The 14,874-nt window shown below is 36.9% G+C and overlaps 1 protein-coding gene across 2 annotated transcripts; it reads right to left on the bottom strand.

Annotated features, from left to right (window-relative positions):
- Window positions 1-1,573: 1,573 nt before the first annotated feature.
- On the bottom strand, window positions 1,574-13,120 carry ABHD10 (abhydrolase domain containing 10, depalmitoylase; the record flags this gene model as incomplete). Of its 2 annotated transcripts, none has more annotated exons than XM_080696266.1 (5): window positions 1,574-1,918; window positions 5,142-5,279; window positions 5,835-5,946; window positions 9,708-9,891; window positions 12,964-13,120. In XM_080696266.1, the coding sequence occupies 5 exons, from the start codon at window positions 13,118-13,120 to the stop codon at window positions 1,574-1,576; spliced, it is 936 nt and encodes a 311-aa protein (XP_080552392.1). The 2 variants fall into 2 exon arrangements, with proteins under 2 accessions (XP_080552392.1, XP_080552393.1); XM_080696267.1 differs by having other exon boundaries at window positions 12,979-13,120.
- Window positions 13,121-14,874: the final 1,754 nt, after the last annotated feature.

Raw genomic sequence — 14,874 nt, 5'->3', positions numbered from 1 at the left:
ATACCCTACTGTAACACTTTTCTGTATAGCAATTTTACTCTAACCTTTTTTCTTCAATATTTATTAATACTCCATTTCTTTCTTTCTTTTTTTTTTTTTTCCTTTTTGGTGGTACTGGGGTTCCTGGAAACCCTTCTACCTCTGGGCTACACTCTCAGACCTATTTTATAGTTTTTTTTTTAAATTTGGAAACAGGGTCTCTTAAAGCCAGCGCGGCAGGCTTCGAACCTGCGTGATCCTCCTGTCTCCGCCTCCCAAGTGCAGGTATTACAAGCGTGCATCACCACGCCCAGCTAATACTCCATTTCTTAAACTGTCCTTTAAATCAGGTTTTTTACTTTCTGGATCCTTAATTAATGAGTAAAGTAAATATTTAACACATGCTCATTTTATATGAGTCACGTTGTCAACTTAAAATATTATGTTGACAGACATAACCCAAGCAGGCTAAGTCCAGCCAAAATTAACAGCTAAAATACCAACTCAATAATACCAATGCCAACTACTGCACACATTCATTTTAGTTATTTAAAAAGCCTTTACGCCGGGCGTGGTGGCACACGCTTGTGATCCCCGCGCTTGGGAGGCGGAGACAGGAGGATCGCGCAGGTTCGAAGCCAGCTGCACGCGCTGGCTTAGGAGACCCTGTTTCCAAATAAAAATGTAAAAATAGGTCTGGGAGTGCAGCCCGGAGGTAGAAGGGCTTCCAGGAATCCCGGTACCACCAAAAATAAAAATAAAAAGCCTTTATATTTTTTCTTTTTAGATAGATCAATTTTCTTTTTATTTTTGCCAATCATAAATATAATACTCCCATTTAAATATACAAGTCAAAATCTGGAGATATCTCCTTTATATCACTATAATGTTGGAAGCCTTTACAAAAGTTAAAGCTTAATATTCAATTTGAATATATCCCTAGTTTTGAACTTTATTATGCTTCCAACTTTTCTCTGATCACTTCAAATTTATTTCAATATTTTCCTTTTCTGAGCTGCATATTAAAATTAGAACTTTGCAAATTTTTATATTTAGCAAAAAAAATAATTTTATTCATTATTAATCATAGAAGAGAACAAAAGAGCTGGCAAAGCTATCATATGCATCTCTTCGATAAAAATAGAAAATATATTGATGAAAAAAATGAATCAAAACTTGAAGAGCAAAATTTCCAAACAGTAGCTGGTAATTTTGTCACAACTTTGCCTTGTGTACTGGCGCACACTTATAATCGCAGTACTTGGGAGGCTGAGAAAGGAGGATTGTAGGTTAGAGGACAGCCTCAGCAACGTAGGTTACTCTCAGTAACCTAGTGAGATTCTGTTTCTAAACAAAAAAATAAAATAGGGCTGGGGGTGCAGTTCAGAGGTAGAATGCCCGTGGATTTGATCCCCAGTACAACAAAACAGAAAGTAGTCACAGTTTGTACTATTTGTGCAAAGACATCATTAAATAAATACTTATTTCTAATATTTACAGAATAGAGATAAGAGGGAAACCTAAAGGATCAGGGTCTTTGATTTGCTACCCCTCTTTCAATCTTATGGATACTGTATCAACCAAAAATGTGATTCTAGTTAACTATAGTTGAAAGCTTATCAATTAAGTCGTCAATAGTGTAAACAAGAAGCTGAATGTCCGCCTTTTCCTTCATTCGGTGATCGCTGTTTTTTCTGAGGATGACATCTACATCGGCGCTGACCACCTGGTCAGCAACCTGCATGGACGTATGCCAAGGCACAATGTCATCCTTCATGCCATGGAGCAGCCTTACAGGGCAGTTCACAGGGATGGGGCTATGTAACAGGCAGTGGTGCTCTGCTTCTTTAATGAAACTGTACTGAATGTGGTAAAACCCATCTTCATGGTATTTTGATGGCATGGTCCACACACCTTTCATCTCCACTTCTTTTTTTACCTATTGAAAAAAAGGAGGAAAATATAAGTCTATATTTAGCATCAACACACGCAATAATCTAAATAGTCTAATGAAAGTAGTCCTTGAGTAAGAGCATACCAATAATAATTATAACAAATTAAATAGTATGTGCAAGGCATTGACAGGTACCTGACACCGTATTTCATAAGGGCCTGATAATAATTCTGTTATTTCATTTTTATAAAAGAGGATATTAAGGTTAGGAATTCATCATTAAAAATCAAGCTCAAAGATAGTAATTGCTCTGGCTAGGAATCAAACTTAGATTTGTATAGCATTATCACATAACTTCTTCAATCAGGTGTTGCTTTACAATTGAAAGGGGAAACAAAAGGGAAAAAAAGTATACTTTTTGGGAATCATTCTAAGAGCATTCATATCTATATACAATCAAATCTAAGAATAAAATGTTTAGATTTCAAAATCATAAACTAAAAGCAGACTAAAAATGAAAAATAAGACAGTAGTTACTCTGGGACCATCATATATACATGTTCATGCAGTTTTACACTGAAGGGAAAAATGTATGGGTTTTTTTTTTTACCTTTCAGGGTCCTATCAATGAGGGAAAACATTATTTTTGGGGGGTGGGGAGATAACAAAGTGGTCTTCCAGATACTTCCTGAACATAGAGTATCTTTTCTACATTCATTTCCTTAAAACATCACATATCCTATGATATATAAATATACACATAATTTTATTTTGGTGGTACTGGGGTTCCTGGAAACCCTTCTACCTCCGGGCTACACTCCCAGACCTATTTTTTTTTTTAAACTTGGAAACAGGGTCTCTTAAGCCAGCAAGGCTGGTTCCAACCTGTGCGAACCTCCTGTCTCCGCCTCCCAAGCGCGGAGATTATAAGCGTGCGCCACCACGCCTGGCTCCTATGATATTTTGAGAATTCCTATTTTCTAGATTATAATTAATCTTAAATAATTTTTCTAATTAGAAATTGGTTTAATAATGTATATTTACTCATAGAAAACATGGAAAATATAAGAAAGTATATTTAAAAATCACTCATAGGTCTAACTCATGGTCATAATCATTAACATTCTAACGTATTTCTGTTTAGTATTTTTCTCTATGTGTTTTTAGTTTTATATATGTAATATGTTATTATCTGTATTTGTTTATTTATTTATTGGCTCTAGGAATTGAACTCAGAGGCTTCTACCTCTAAGCGACACCCCCAACCCTATTTTATTTTTTATTTTGAAACAAGGTCTCACTAAGTTGCTAAGGGCCTTGCTAAACTGCCAAGCCTGGCCTCAAACTTGTGATCCTTTGGTCTCAGTCTCTCGACTGTTCTGTTTTAGTCTCTCAAGTATTGAGATTACAGGCATAAGCCACCATGCCTGGCTTGTAATTATCTATTACACAATAATATACAGTTTTCTATGCTTCTGTATTTATTTATTTAGTACATGTATTTCTGGTACTTAAAAAAAAACTCTGTATAAAGTTTAAAAGGTTGAATAATAGTCTACTTTGAGCAATTTAAGGTAACTTGACCACTCCATATTACTAGATCCTTACACTGAGCATCTTTGAGTATTAGTTTTATCTGCATATAATATCTGAAAGCTATGCTTCTCAATATTTTCTCCAAATGATTCTTAAAAGTATGAAATGTACAAATCTGTATTACTTTATATTTATATCAGGGGTTCTTTGTATTAAAACAATATTTAAAGGAAAAATGATATTCAGTTATCTTGAAGCAAGACTGTTCTCAATTTGCATATTCGGTAATTAAGACTTAGTTCCAGGCTGGTTGTAGTGGTGCACGCTTGTAATCCCAGCACTTGGGAGGCCGAGACAGGAGGATCTGGGTTCATGGTCAGCCTCAGCTACTTAGTGAGGCCCTCTGCAACTTAGTGAGACTCTGTTTCAAAATAAAGAATAAGAAATAGGGCTGGGGTTGTTGCTCGGAGGTAGAATGCCCCTGGGTACCATCCCCAGTACTGCAAACAAACAAACAAACAAACAAACAAACAAACAAAGACTTAGTTTTAATGGTTATTAGCTGATGTGGAAACTAGGCTAATTACTAAGACACTGATTTAACAATAATTTCATTTTAAGCATCTCTGACTTCCAACTAGCTGTTACCTACCATTGAATTAAATGAAATGTGATTCATTTGTAGAACTCTTAAAAACAAAAATTTAGAAATAGTGAAAACAAAATGTACAGTATATATTAACTTCTATATCAAAAAGAAATTGCATCAAGGCAATGTGGTTTGCAGAAGCTTAGACTGCAAATAGCTGTGCATTCTGTCTGAGTCCCTTTGGAACACGGAGGAGGAAGTTATCATTAGTCAGTTAGGAGAGTTTGCCTTGAGCTCCTTGACAATGATAATGCAGTGCTTAATCTTCCCAAGGTTATAAAAGATATAAAATTCTGTCCTTCTGCTCCCTCGACATAGACAGCTAGGGCAGGCTGTTTGTGAGAAGAGATAGCAGCCCCAGTGGCCATGCTCTTTCCTTATATATGCTTTTAAGTCAACAGCTGCTTGTTTATCTGATTTAGGATTAGCAAATGCATGACCTGATTTGCAGACAATAGGTCTTCTCAGTTACTTAGGGAGTATCTGCCTTATCCTCATGCTGAGTGATATGGATATACACGTGCAGAAACAGATATTTTCATTTACCAATAATAAAGAAATATGTGGCTAATCAATTCCTATTCAGTCAGCCACATCCTTGAGATAATTTCTTACCATGAGAAACCTGGTATTTTAGTCAAGAAAATGAAGCAAGGGGTCCAAAGGTTAGATTCACATAAACATTAAAAAACAACAGTAGGAAAAGCATGAGCACTGAGCAATTATGTAAGAGTTTTTTTTTGTTTTTTTTTTTAATTTTTGTACTAGGGATGGAACCCAGGAGCTTTTCTACCTCTGGGCCATACTCCCAGACCTATTTTATATTTTATTTGGAAACAGGGTCTCACTAAGTTGCTGAGATCCACACTAAGTACCTGAGGCTGGCTTTGAACCTGTGTGATCCTCCTGTCTCAGCCTCGCAAGCGCTGGGATTACAGGTGTGCGCCACGATGCCCAGCTATATGAGTTTTTTTTTTTAAAAAAAGTGACAATTTCAGAAATAGAAGATAAATGCAAAAAGAGTAGGCAGAAGAATGATAGGAAGCATACCTTTGAGGTTTGCCAAACTGACTTATAACTTACCTCAATAGGAAGCTGATTAAATTTTGTCACTAGGCCATCTGCAGCTGTAGCTACACCAAGAAGAGCTACAACCCTCTCTGGCCGTGCAATTGCAGCATGAAGCATAAGCCACCCACCAAGGCTAGATCCAACCAGTATCTAAAAAGAAAAGCACGTAAAATTTAAAAAAGTTCATATTTTTTTGTTTGTAAGGGGAATGCATAGTTTAATAGAACCGTATGTTCAGTTTTTTCATGTCCATGCAACTTCCAGACTTTTAATATTTGATACAAAGTAAAATGCAATTACAATTACCTTTTTGTGAAACTACTGCATCTATAATATAAATTCTTATTTTTTTGGTGGTACTGGGGTTCCTGGAAGCCCTTCTACCTCCGGGCTATACTCCCAGACCTATTTTATACTTTTTTATTTTTGGAAACAGGGTCTCTTAAGCCAGTGCAGCTGGCTTCGAACCTGCGCTACCCTCCTGTCTCTGCCTCCCAAGTGCAGGGATTACAAACGTGCGCCACCACGCCCGGCTTATATAAATTATAAGAATAAAATGTATACAATGAAAAGTAAATTCCCTTTTTATTTTTGTTAGAAATTGAAAATGATAGAACAAATTATAAAAATGGTTAAACACTTAAAATACTAAATAAAGCAGCTCAAGTACTATGAGGCTCTAGTAAATAATTATATTTCAGTCACCTGTGGTCCTACAGCTACGTCATCAATTATAGAAAGAATATCTTTTCTCCATTTCCCCACTGTGCATTCTTCTAAGTTACCACCTGAATTTCCAACTCCTGAGTAATCAAACCTGAAAAAAAAGGAAAAAATATATTTACCCAAATGTTTATATAACTATATATCTGCTTCATTCACTTAACCTATTGTCTTAACCTTCAAATATCTCCATAACTAGTCTTATCTGCTTCGTTGCTACCAGCCTGGTCCAAGTCATTAGTATCTCTCAACTGGACTAATATGATACTCTTCTCATAAGTTCCTTTTTTCTATTTCTGGCTTGCACTTCTATTACATAATAGTTACATAATAGAGTGATCCTTTTAAAATACCATGGCTGCCACAAACCCTCCAAAGCCTTTCTTTAAAATCCAAAGTCCTTTCCAAACTCTGGCCCTGACCACTTCTTTGATCTCATTTCTTACAGTTCTCTTTCTTTCTCCCTCCCAACTCCGTACTCTCACTTCCCTCATCAGCTGTTCCCACAACGTGTAAACTATCTCCAGAGAGCCCCTAGATTGCTGCCTCGCTTGATTCAGGTCTTTGGCACAAATACTACACTCCCAGAAATGTCTTCTCTGGCCATTCGATCATTAAAATTGTGCTTCTTTCATCATTCTGTATTTCGTTACTCCTTTACAGCACTTACTAATTGACATGTAAGACATCTGATTATTTGTGGCCTGTCTCCCACACTAGAATGGAAGCTCCAAGGGGCACACATTTTCTTTCCTACTGCTTTCCATTGTCTAGATTAGTACCTTCAAAGGGTAAGTATTCAATATACATTTGCTGAATACCAGTGGTGGGGAAAGACGTCAAATTCCACATCATGAATCCTCCACTTTCCCTTCCAACTTTCCTAGGGATCCAGGCTCAAAGTCTGTATGACCTATACATTTTACATCTCTTTCAAGGTCCAAATTCAATCAGTCATTAAGTATGATACCAAACCCAGAGCTTACCCTAAATCCTAGTCATGCTGAACTATTCCTTATCCCCAGATAAATCACCTAACCATATTCTGATGAGCTTTTCTGCAGATGAGTTTCTCATGTGTACTTTCTCCACCTTGACCGAAAGGACAAGCACAATGTTTTATAATTCTTAGTATATTTTTCAGCACCCAGTATAGTGCTAGAGTCTATCTTCAAAACATAATCCAGTCTTCAGCATAACCATTAACTCAGAAGAGATTCTAAGAGTTATGAGCATGAAAATAAATAATTGTGTTAATTTGATAAAAAGAGTAAGGCTAAATAAATGACATTATTTCTAAAATATATAAAACAGATAATGTCTAAAAGTTTTATATCTAACTATTTTCTAGTATTATTAGATGTGTATTAATGAATAAGAAAATTACTGAATGAGTATGGAATGAGTAAAAGTTTACAGACCATTAAGTTACTCAATAAAATACTGGCATTTACTTTAATTGGTTACTCTTAATATTTAGATGACTAGATTTTTAGGCAGTTAGTGCTAGAAAAAAGTCCTAGAAATTATCTTTAGCTTAATTTCCATTTTTTTGATGACAAAATGAGGTTCAGTATTTTAACTGATTTATCTTGTTATAGTTATTGATGAAATTTATTCATTGTAGTCACACATCTTAATGGGTTACAAGATGGTAGAGGCATACATGTACACATCACTCATTTCGCCCTTCCCCAATTCCCACCCTATTCCATCCACCCTCCCTCTTTCTCATGTTTGGTTTAGTGATTGACTTTGATATGTTTGTGAATGTACATCATATACATGAGGGAATTTCCCTCTTTCCCCCTCCATTCCCCTCATTTACAAAGTCTTATTTTTTGCCTATGGTTTCCCCTTCTTCATCTAGAGTTCCTCCTATGACCCATTTTCTCCCTAGCTTCTACATATTAGAGAGAGCATCCAATTTTTTACTTTTTGTGACTAATTTCTCTTAGCATTTGTCTCCAGTTCCATCCATTTCCCTCCAAATGATGCAAATTTGTTCTTCTTTATGGCTGAGTCTATTGTGTACATAACCCATAGTTTGGTAATCCATTCATTTGTTGATAAACATCTAGTTTGGCAATTGTGAATTGTGCAGCTATGAACATATATACTAATGCATTAGTTTGGTAGTTTGGTTTCCATTCTTTTGGGAAGTGGTATTGCTGGATCATATGGTAGGTTCATTTCCATTCTTCTGAGCATCCTCCATACTATTTTCCAAAGTGGTTGCACTAATTTGCAGTCCCACCAACAATGTATTAAGAGTTCCCACTTTTCCACATCCTTGTCAGCATTTGTTGTGTTTTGAATGATTGCTGTTCTAACTGGAGTTAGATGAAATCTCAGGGTAGTTTTGATTTGCACCTCTCTGATTTCTAATGGTGCTTAACATTTTTCATTTATTTATTGGACATTTGATTTTCTTCTATTTAGTTCACTTGTTCAATTTTTATTGAGTTATTTTCTTAGCAGCAAGTTTCTTGAGTTCTCTGTATATTTTAGATATTAGTTCTCTATCAGAGGAGTGGTTGGCAAAAATTTTCTCCCAGTCTGTTGGCTATCTGTTGAGGTTCTTGACAGTTTTCTTTGCTTTACAGAAGCTCTTCAGTTTAATGCAATCCCATGTTCTGATCCTTCTTTAAATTTCTTGTGTCTCTAGAGTATTGTTGAGAAAGTTTTTACCTGTGTCTATGTGTTGATGTGTTGGACCTATGCCTTCTTCAAGGACCTGAAAGGTCGCTGGGTCAGTGTTCCATGTCTTTGATCCATCTTGAATTGACTCTTGTGCAGAGTGAGAAAGTGGGGTTTATTTCCATTTTTCTGCATATGGTTAACCGGTTTTGCCAACCCCATTTGTTGAAGGGGATATGTTGTTTTCCAGTGTATGTTTTTGGTCCTTTTGTAAAAAATTACTGACTATAAGTATTGTTTCTCAATCTTCTATTCTGCTCCACTGGTCTATGTGTGTGTTTTTATGTCAATTCCATGCTGTTTTTATTATTATGGGTTTGTAGTATAGTTTGAAGTCAGATATTGTGATGCCTCCTGGACTGTTCTTGTTGCTAAGAATTACTTTGGCTACTCTGGGTAAAACCCACAATTCTTGTGAATTCCAGGGCAATGTTCTTTGTATTAAATTATTCTTTGTCTTCTGACAAACTGGATGCTAAATAATTGTTATAGGTAAATCTAACAACAAAGTAAATAAGTTATTTTACTTTTATAATTGTTGATGTGAAAGTCAGGAATTGTAAAATTAAGATTTAAATACCACTAATCTCTATTTATGTTCACAAAAAATTAAGATTACAGGAATGAAGAAGAGAAAACTGAGCAAATATATAAAGTATAAATTTTATAATACTCTAATATACATAAATTATTTTAAGTATGTTTGTTTGTATATATGGCAGTGATAAGGATCTAACACAGGGCCCTGAATATGATAAACATGTACTTGTACCATTCAGTTACACCGTCATCCCTAAATACATATTTTAGAAGGTAAAAACAGCCAAATAAATCTTATGTCTCCAATGGAAAACTAAAATATAATTACAAGAGTTTACAAGAAAGCCAACCAGTATACCTGTTTTTGTCATAGATAATTCTATCTAAAGAGCTTAGTTTTACTTAAGATATCATTTCTTGCCACTATTGTCAGTATGGCACAAAGACTTTTAAATTTAAAAGGGCCTTTTAAAGATTGCTTTTTCAATGACCCTAAATAAAGAAATTAAAAGTTTACAGAACATCAAAATAAATTAATCTATAAAATGCTGGCATTTAGTTCAATTATTTAAAGCAGAAGTAATCCCTATCTCCATTCTAATTGGTTGCTCCTACCTTATACAGGCGTGACCTAGAGATTTGCAAAACTCCTCAATCGCCAATGCTTTTGTACCATTCATATCAGAAAGATAGCCAGGGATGTAGATAATTCCTGGACTTTTGCCTTTTAGATTCTTATAAGCCAGCTTTGGGAGGTTTGGTCGATTTAGGAAAGAATATGATGTCTTTTGTCTGCAAGCTAAACAAAGTACACAAAACAAATTATAGTTTGCAAATACATTTTTTGGAAAAAATCAATACATATTTTCAATCCTAACTTCCCTCACCCAGTACTAGGAATTGAACCCAGGGGCATTCTACCTCTACGCTATATTCCAGCCCTTTTTTGTATTTTGAAAAATGGCCTAAGTTGTTGAGGCTGTCCTTGAACCCGAAATAAAAATCTCAAGCCCTGGGATTACAGGTATGGGCCACCATGCCCAGCTCCATCTTAACTTACTTACTTTCTTTCTTTCTTTCTTTTTTTTTTTTTTGCGGTTCTGGGGATGGAACCCAGGGGTATTCGACCTCCGAGCTACACCCCCTGCCCTATTTTTTATTCTTTATTTTGAAATTGGGTCTCACTGAGTTGCAGAGGGCCTCACTAAGTAGCTGAGGCTGTCCTCGAACCATGATCCTCTGGTCTCAGCCTCCCGAATGCTGGGATCACAAGCGTGCGCCACTGTGCCAGGCCCGGCTCATCTTAATTTTCTTAATCACATTTTCCAGATGCTGCTTCATTATCTATCCTAAAGTATCAATAAACATTCCATTTTACCTACAGTAGTATGAACACTCTCTTAAGAGACTTTTGTGTTCTTTTTTATTTTTTGAGAAGTTTAACATCATCTATTTTTTGGGGGGGTGAAAAGGAAAAAGTTTGTTTACCTTTGAGAAATTGCTCCAAGGGGAAGTGTTATATCCCTTTTATTAATGACTCTTACCCACCCAATCCATGAAATCATGGACCATGGTAACAGACCATCCTAATTTTATATTGGCTGAGGTGGGTTCAAGACCTTTTTTTTTAACAAATAAACTTGAATAACATATATCATTGCTTTTTGAAAAAATTTTTCTAGAACTCTAACAGCTTATTTCTGCTGCTTTGGTCTTTTGTGAATACTACACACATACCTTGAGGCAAGTTATAGTAGTACAAATGGTGAACTTTTACAAGGGAACTCCTTTACATTGTTTTAAAAAAGTTTTCCCCTACTATACAATAGTTGTTCTTTAAAAAAAAAAAAAAAGGTAGAAAGATACAGTATTTTAACAAAATCCACTTTCTGCCTCTAAAGCCATTATGCTTGCATATATCCTTATAGTGTTTTCTTAGACTAACAAAAATCTTTTATATTAAATGAAGCCTTCCTCCACATTCTTGTGGCTAGTGAACACTTCTCAATTTCTTCCAAGTGTGATGCCAAAGTTTTCCTCATTTTGGGTTTGTGAAGCTGATTTTTAAAAAACTTAATTCAAGGACTTAATAAACTAAACCTTTTACATGAAAGCTTGTTTCAAAGTATAGAGAAATATGCCATATTTAAAATTTTAGGTGTGCTGGGTGTGGTGGCGCATGCTTGTAATTCCAGCATTCAGGAGGCTGAGACCAGAGGATCGCGATTCACGGACAGCCTCAGCTACTTAGTGAGGCCCTCTGCAACTCAGTGAGACCTGGTTTCAAAATAAAGAATTAAAAAAAAATAGGGCAGGGGGTGTATCTCGAAGGTCAAATGCCCCTGGGTTCCATCCCCAAACCTTAAAAAAAAAAAAGAAAAGAAAAAAAAATTTTAGGTGAAAAAAAGGGTAGTAAGAGGCCAGTTATGTTGGTCAGCAGATTGTATCAGCAACAATGTTTATTTCCCATCTCCTCATTTGGGCATTCAAAAATAGCTTCTATATTATCTTGTTTTCCAGTTATTACTTTTCAACATAGGAATTTCCCTTAGACAGTTACAACTTGTATAATGTTGGGAAGTTGTAAGTGGACAGATTCTTAACATTATGTCCATAAATCATCTTTGTACCAGAAAGATTATTAAATGCCTGGTGCATAAATGTTCAATAAATATTTGCTAAAAAATGAACAAATATTTTATTCTTAATAAACTAGCATATGATACTTTGCTAGGAGTATTTATACATAACACTTTTGGTTGTGTACAATTAGATATAAATTAAACTGGTTGTATAAGTTCTGAACTTTTAACTGGAAAACAAGGGTCTCTGCAATGAAATTAATCACCATTCCAGGTACCATGCATCTGAGAGCTGCATGGCAAGGGTGTGAAAACTACACAAAAAGATATAATTCATATACAGAAACGTACAAGGTTCTCTTTTAGTGAAATACTAGTTTCCTTTGTATAGCAATGATAATGGTTCTTTAGCTAAGCGGAGCAAGGAGAATACAATAGGAGACATTAGGCTTAAAAAAGACATCTAAATTGGGTATGGTGGCGCACACCTGCAATCCTAGTAGTTTGTAGGCTAAAAAAGGATTCCAGGTTCGAACACAGCCTCAGCAACTTAGCAAAACCCTGTTTCAAAATTCAAAGGGCTAGGGATATAGCTTAGAAATAGAATGCCCCTGTGTTCAATCCTCAATACCAAACCAAAAGAAAGAAAATACTCCTACACTTTTCTTTTTTCCATATTGGGGATGGAACCCACAGGCATTCTACCTCTGAGATACACCCTAGCCCTATTTTAATTCTTCATTTGAAACAGGGTCTCACTGTGTTGCAAAGGACCTTACTAAGTAGTAGCTGAGGATGTCCGCGAACCGTGATCTTCCTATCTCAGCCTCCCAAATGCTGGGATTGCAAGCGTGCGCCACCACGCCAGGCTAGATCTACATTTTTAAATACATGCTTCATATTGTAAATTATTTCGAGTCGAGGGAGGGCAAGTCTACGAATTTTAGAGAATAACAATCTGCAAAGTTTTAGAAGCAACTAAGAGCCAAGTGCACTAAATGCAATTTAATTTTCCCCGGTGCTGGAGTTCAGTGCAAAAAGACAGGCAACGAGAAGCCAGGAACTCCTTAAACTGTAGAGCGTAAAACCCCAGCAAAGACCTGGGCTTTCGAGAATACCCAAGGCTGCAGTAGAGCTGTCTTTATAGCCTTCAACAAAACTGGACAAAGTGCCTGGACCTGGGATGCTAAGAAAGGAGGAGAAGCATTTTTGAATGGGGCGCCCAAAACTAACTGCACAGGAAATGACGGAACGCGGAGTTCGAAAAAATGAACGTATCTTCCTCCCGCCTTTCGGACACTGACCTGGGAGCCACCGGGGCGCTCGCTCGGAGTTCCGTGCAAGTAACGCGCTGAAGCTCTGGTGGAGGCCAAAGCCGACTGCAGACCAGCCCCAGCTCCTGCCAGCAACCCTGGCCGCCAGAGCGACCAAGCCCACACCCGCCATCTTCCCAGCTGCCCCTGCGCCCGCTGCGTCATCGAACGCGCGCGACGCAGCATTCCGGGGCTGCGCATGCGCCGCGCGCTGGACGGCGGAACCTGGTGGGGCAGGGCGCGCGCGCATGCGCAGAGCGTCGGTCTTCCAGCCACTCTTTTCGCTCCTGGACTGTTGTTTCTTCTTCTGTTGTTTTCCAGCGACCGCTTATTTTGAGTGACTTCGGGAGGCTGCCTTTGTAGCGGGCTGCTAGAATTTCGGAGAGTTACCAAATCTAAAGTTCTTAAATAGGAAACGCTGTAATCACCCGGAGGACCCAAGGGAGCAGCAACAGAACAGGCTGGACTGGCCACATCCAAGCCCCGTGACCCTGACATGTTAGCCTGTACCGGAAATGCTTCCAAGAGCCGAGCTAACCTTGACCTGTAATTCCCTGGAGTGAAGTCAGGTCTCTTCTGCTCCTCTGCCTCTTCTCAGTTCTCCGTTTTTGTTCTGTTTCTTCCTGTGCCTGACTACCAAATGATTGGATTATCCTGACCCATGCCTCTTGCTATATGGGAAAATCAGTGGCTACATCAGCTAGAAGGAAGAATAAAACCGAGAGTATATACATCTTAGAATATTTTATAATCTGTGGATAGAAGGGAATTTAAAAATCAACATTTTAAATCCTCGGTTTATACAGAAAAATACATTTGATTGCTTATGAATGGTATAAGATGCCTTAAGTCAAGTGAGAAAGTAGAACAGTAAACTATGTAGCATACACTTTAATTCTATTTAGCTTACTCCTAGGAGTCAGAAAAACCTTTTAATAAAATTGGCCAACAGCTATAAGTAGGCAGTTAGTAAATATTCCTCAGTAAATGAAAAATGTGAATTAAAAAAATAACACACCGTTTTTTCCACCCATCAGTTTTGCAAAAATTAAAAAGAGCAACTATTGGCAAAGATGCTGGGAATTGTCATTTATGTATAGTTGCCTGGAAAGTGAAATGCTTAAATTTTGTCAAGCAATTTGGCCATATTTGTTACAATTTACAATTGTTACAATAAAGGACATTGTTTTTCAGTTCCCTTTGGCCTAGTGCACTTCCCTTTGTGACTACTACCTTATTGAAAACAAACTCCATAAGGATGCTTTTTATCTTCCACAGCATTCTTTTTTTTTATTGCCACTGAATATTGAATACATGGGTGTTCTACTACTGAGTGATATCCCCAATCATTTTTATTTTAAAACAGGTTCTTACTCAGTTTCTGAGGGTCTCACTACATTGATGAAGCTGGCTTCAAACGTTTCCTCCTGTCTCAGCCTCCCAGGTACTGGTATTACAGATGTCACAGCACCATTTTTAAAGGCAAAAAAAAAAAAAAAAAAAATGGGTGGACAATAGAAAAAGTAGTTGAATAAATTATGATTCAAGTGTTTCAGGACTTTAATACTGACATCCTCCAAAGTAATTTTTGAAGGCTTTGAGCATCAATAAGGCCTTTGCTAGTAGTTTTTCTGCCTCAATGTTACTGTGGCTGGTATGATACTGTGGGTAAAATCACTTTACTATCCAAGTAGTAAATTTTGGAGCAGTGATTTGTGCACAGTTAAAGGCAAACGCTGTTCATAGTGAATCCAGCGTGTCTTTGGCATCGTAAGAACCTGTCCTGCTGGAATGCATTGAAAACGTTGGATAAAGACTGAATAGATCTCTATTGAGAGATGTAATGCCTCTCAAATAGGAGGATATAAAATAAAAACGTTATACGAG

The sequence above is a fragment of the Muscardinus avellanarius genome (assembly GCF_963383645.1).
Source record: "Muscardinus avellanarius genome assembly, chromosome: 5".
Lineage (NCBI taxonomy): Eukaryota > Metazoa > Chordata > Mammalia > Rodentia > Gliridae > Muscardinus > Muscardinus avellanarius.
The sequence above is the reverse complement of the archived record's forward strand: the minus strand, read 5'-3'. Positions and strand labels throughout refer to the sequence as shown.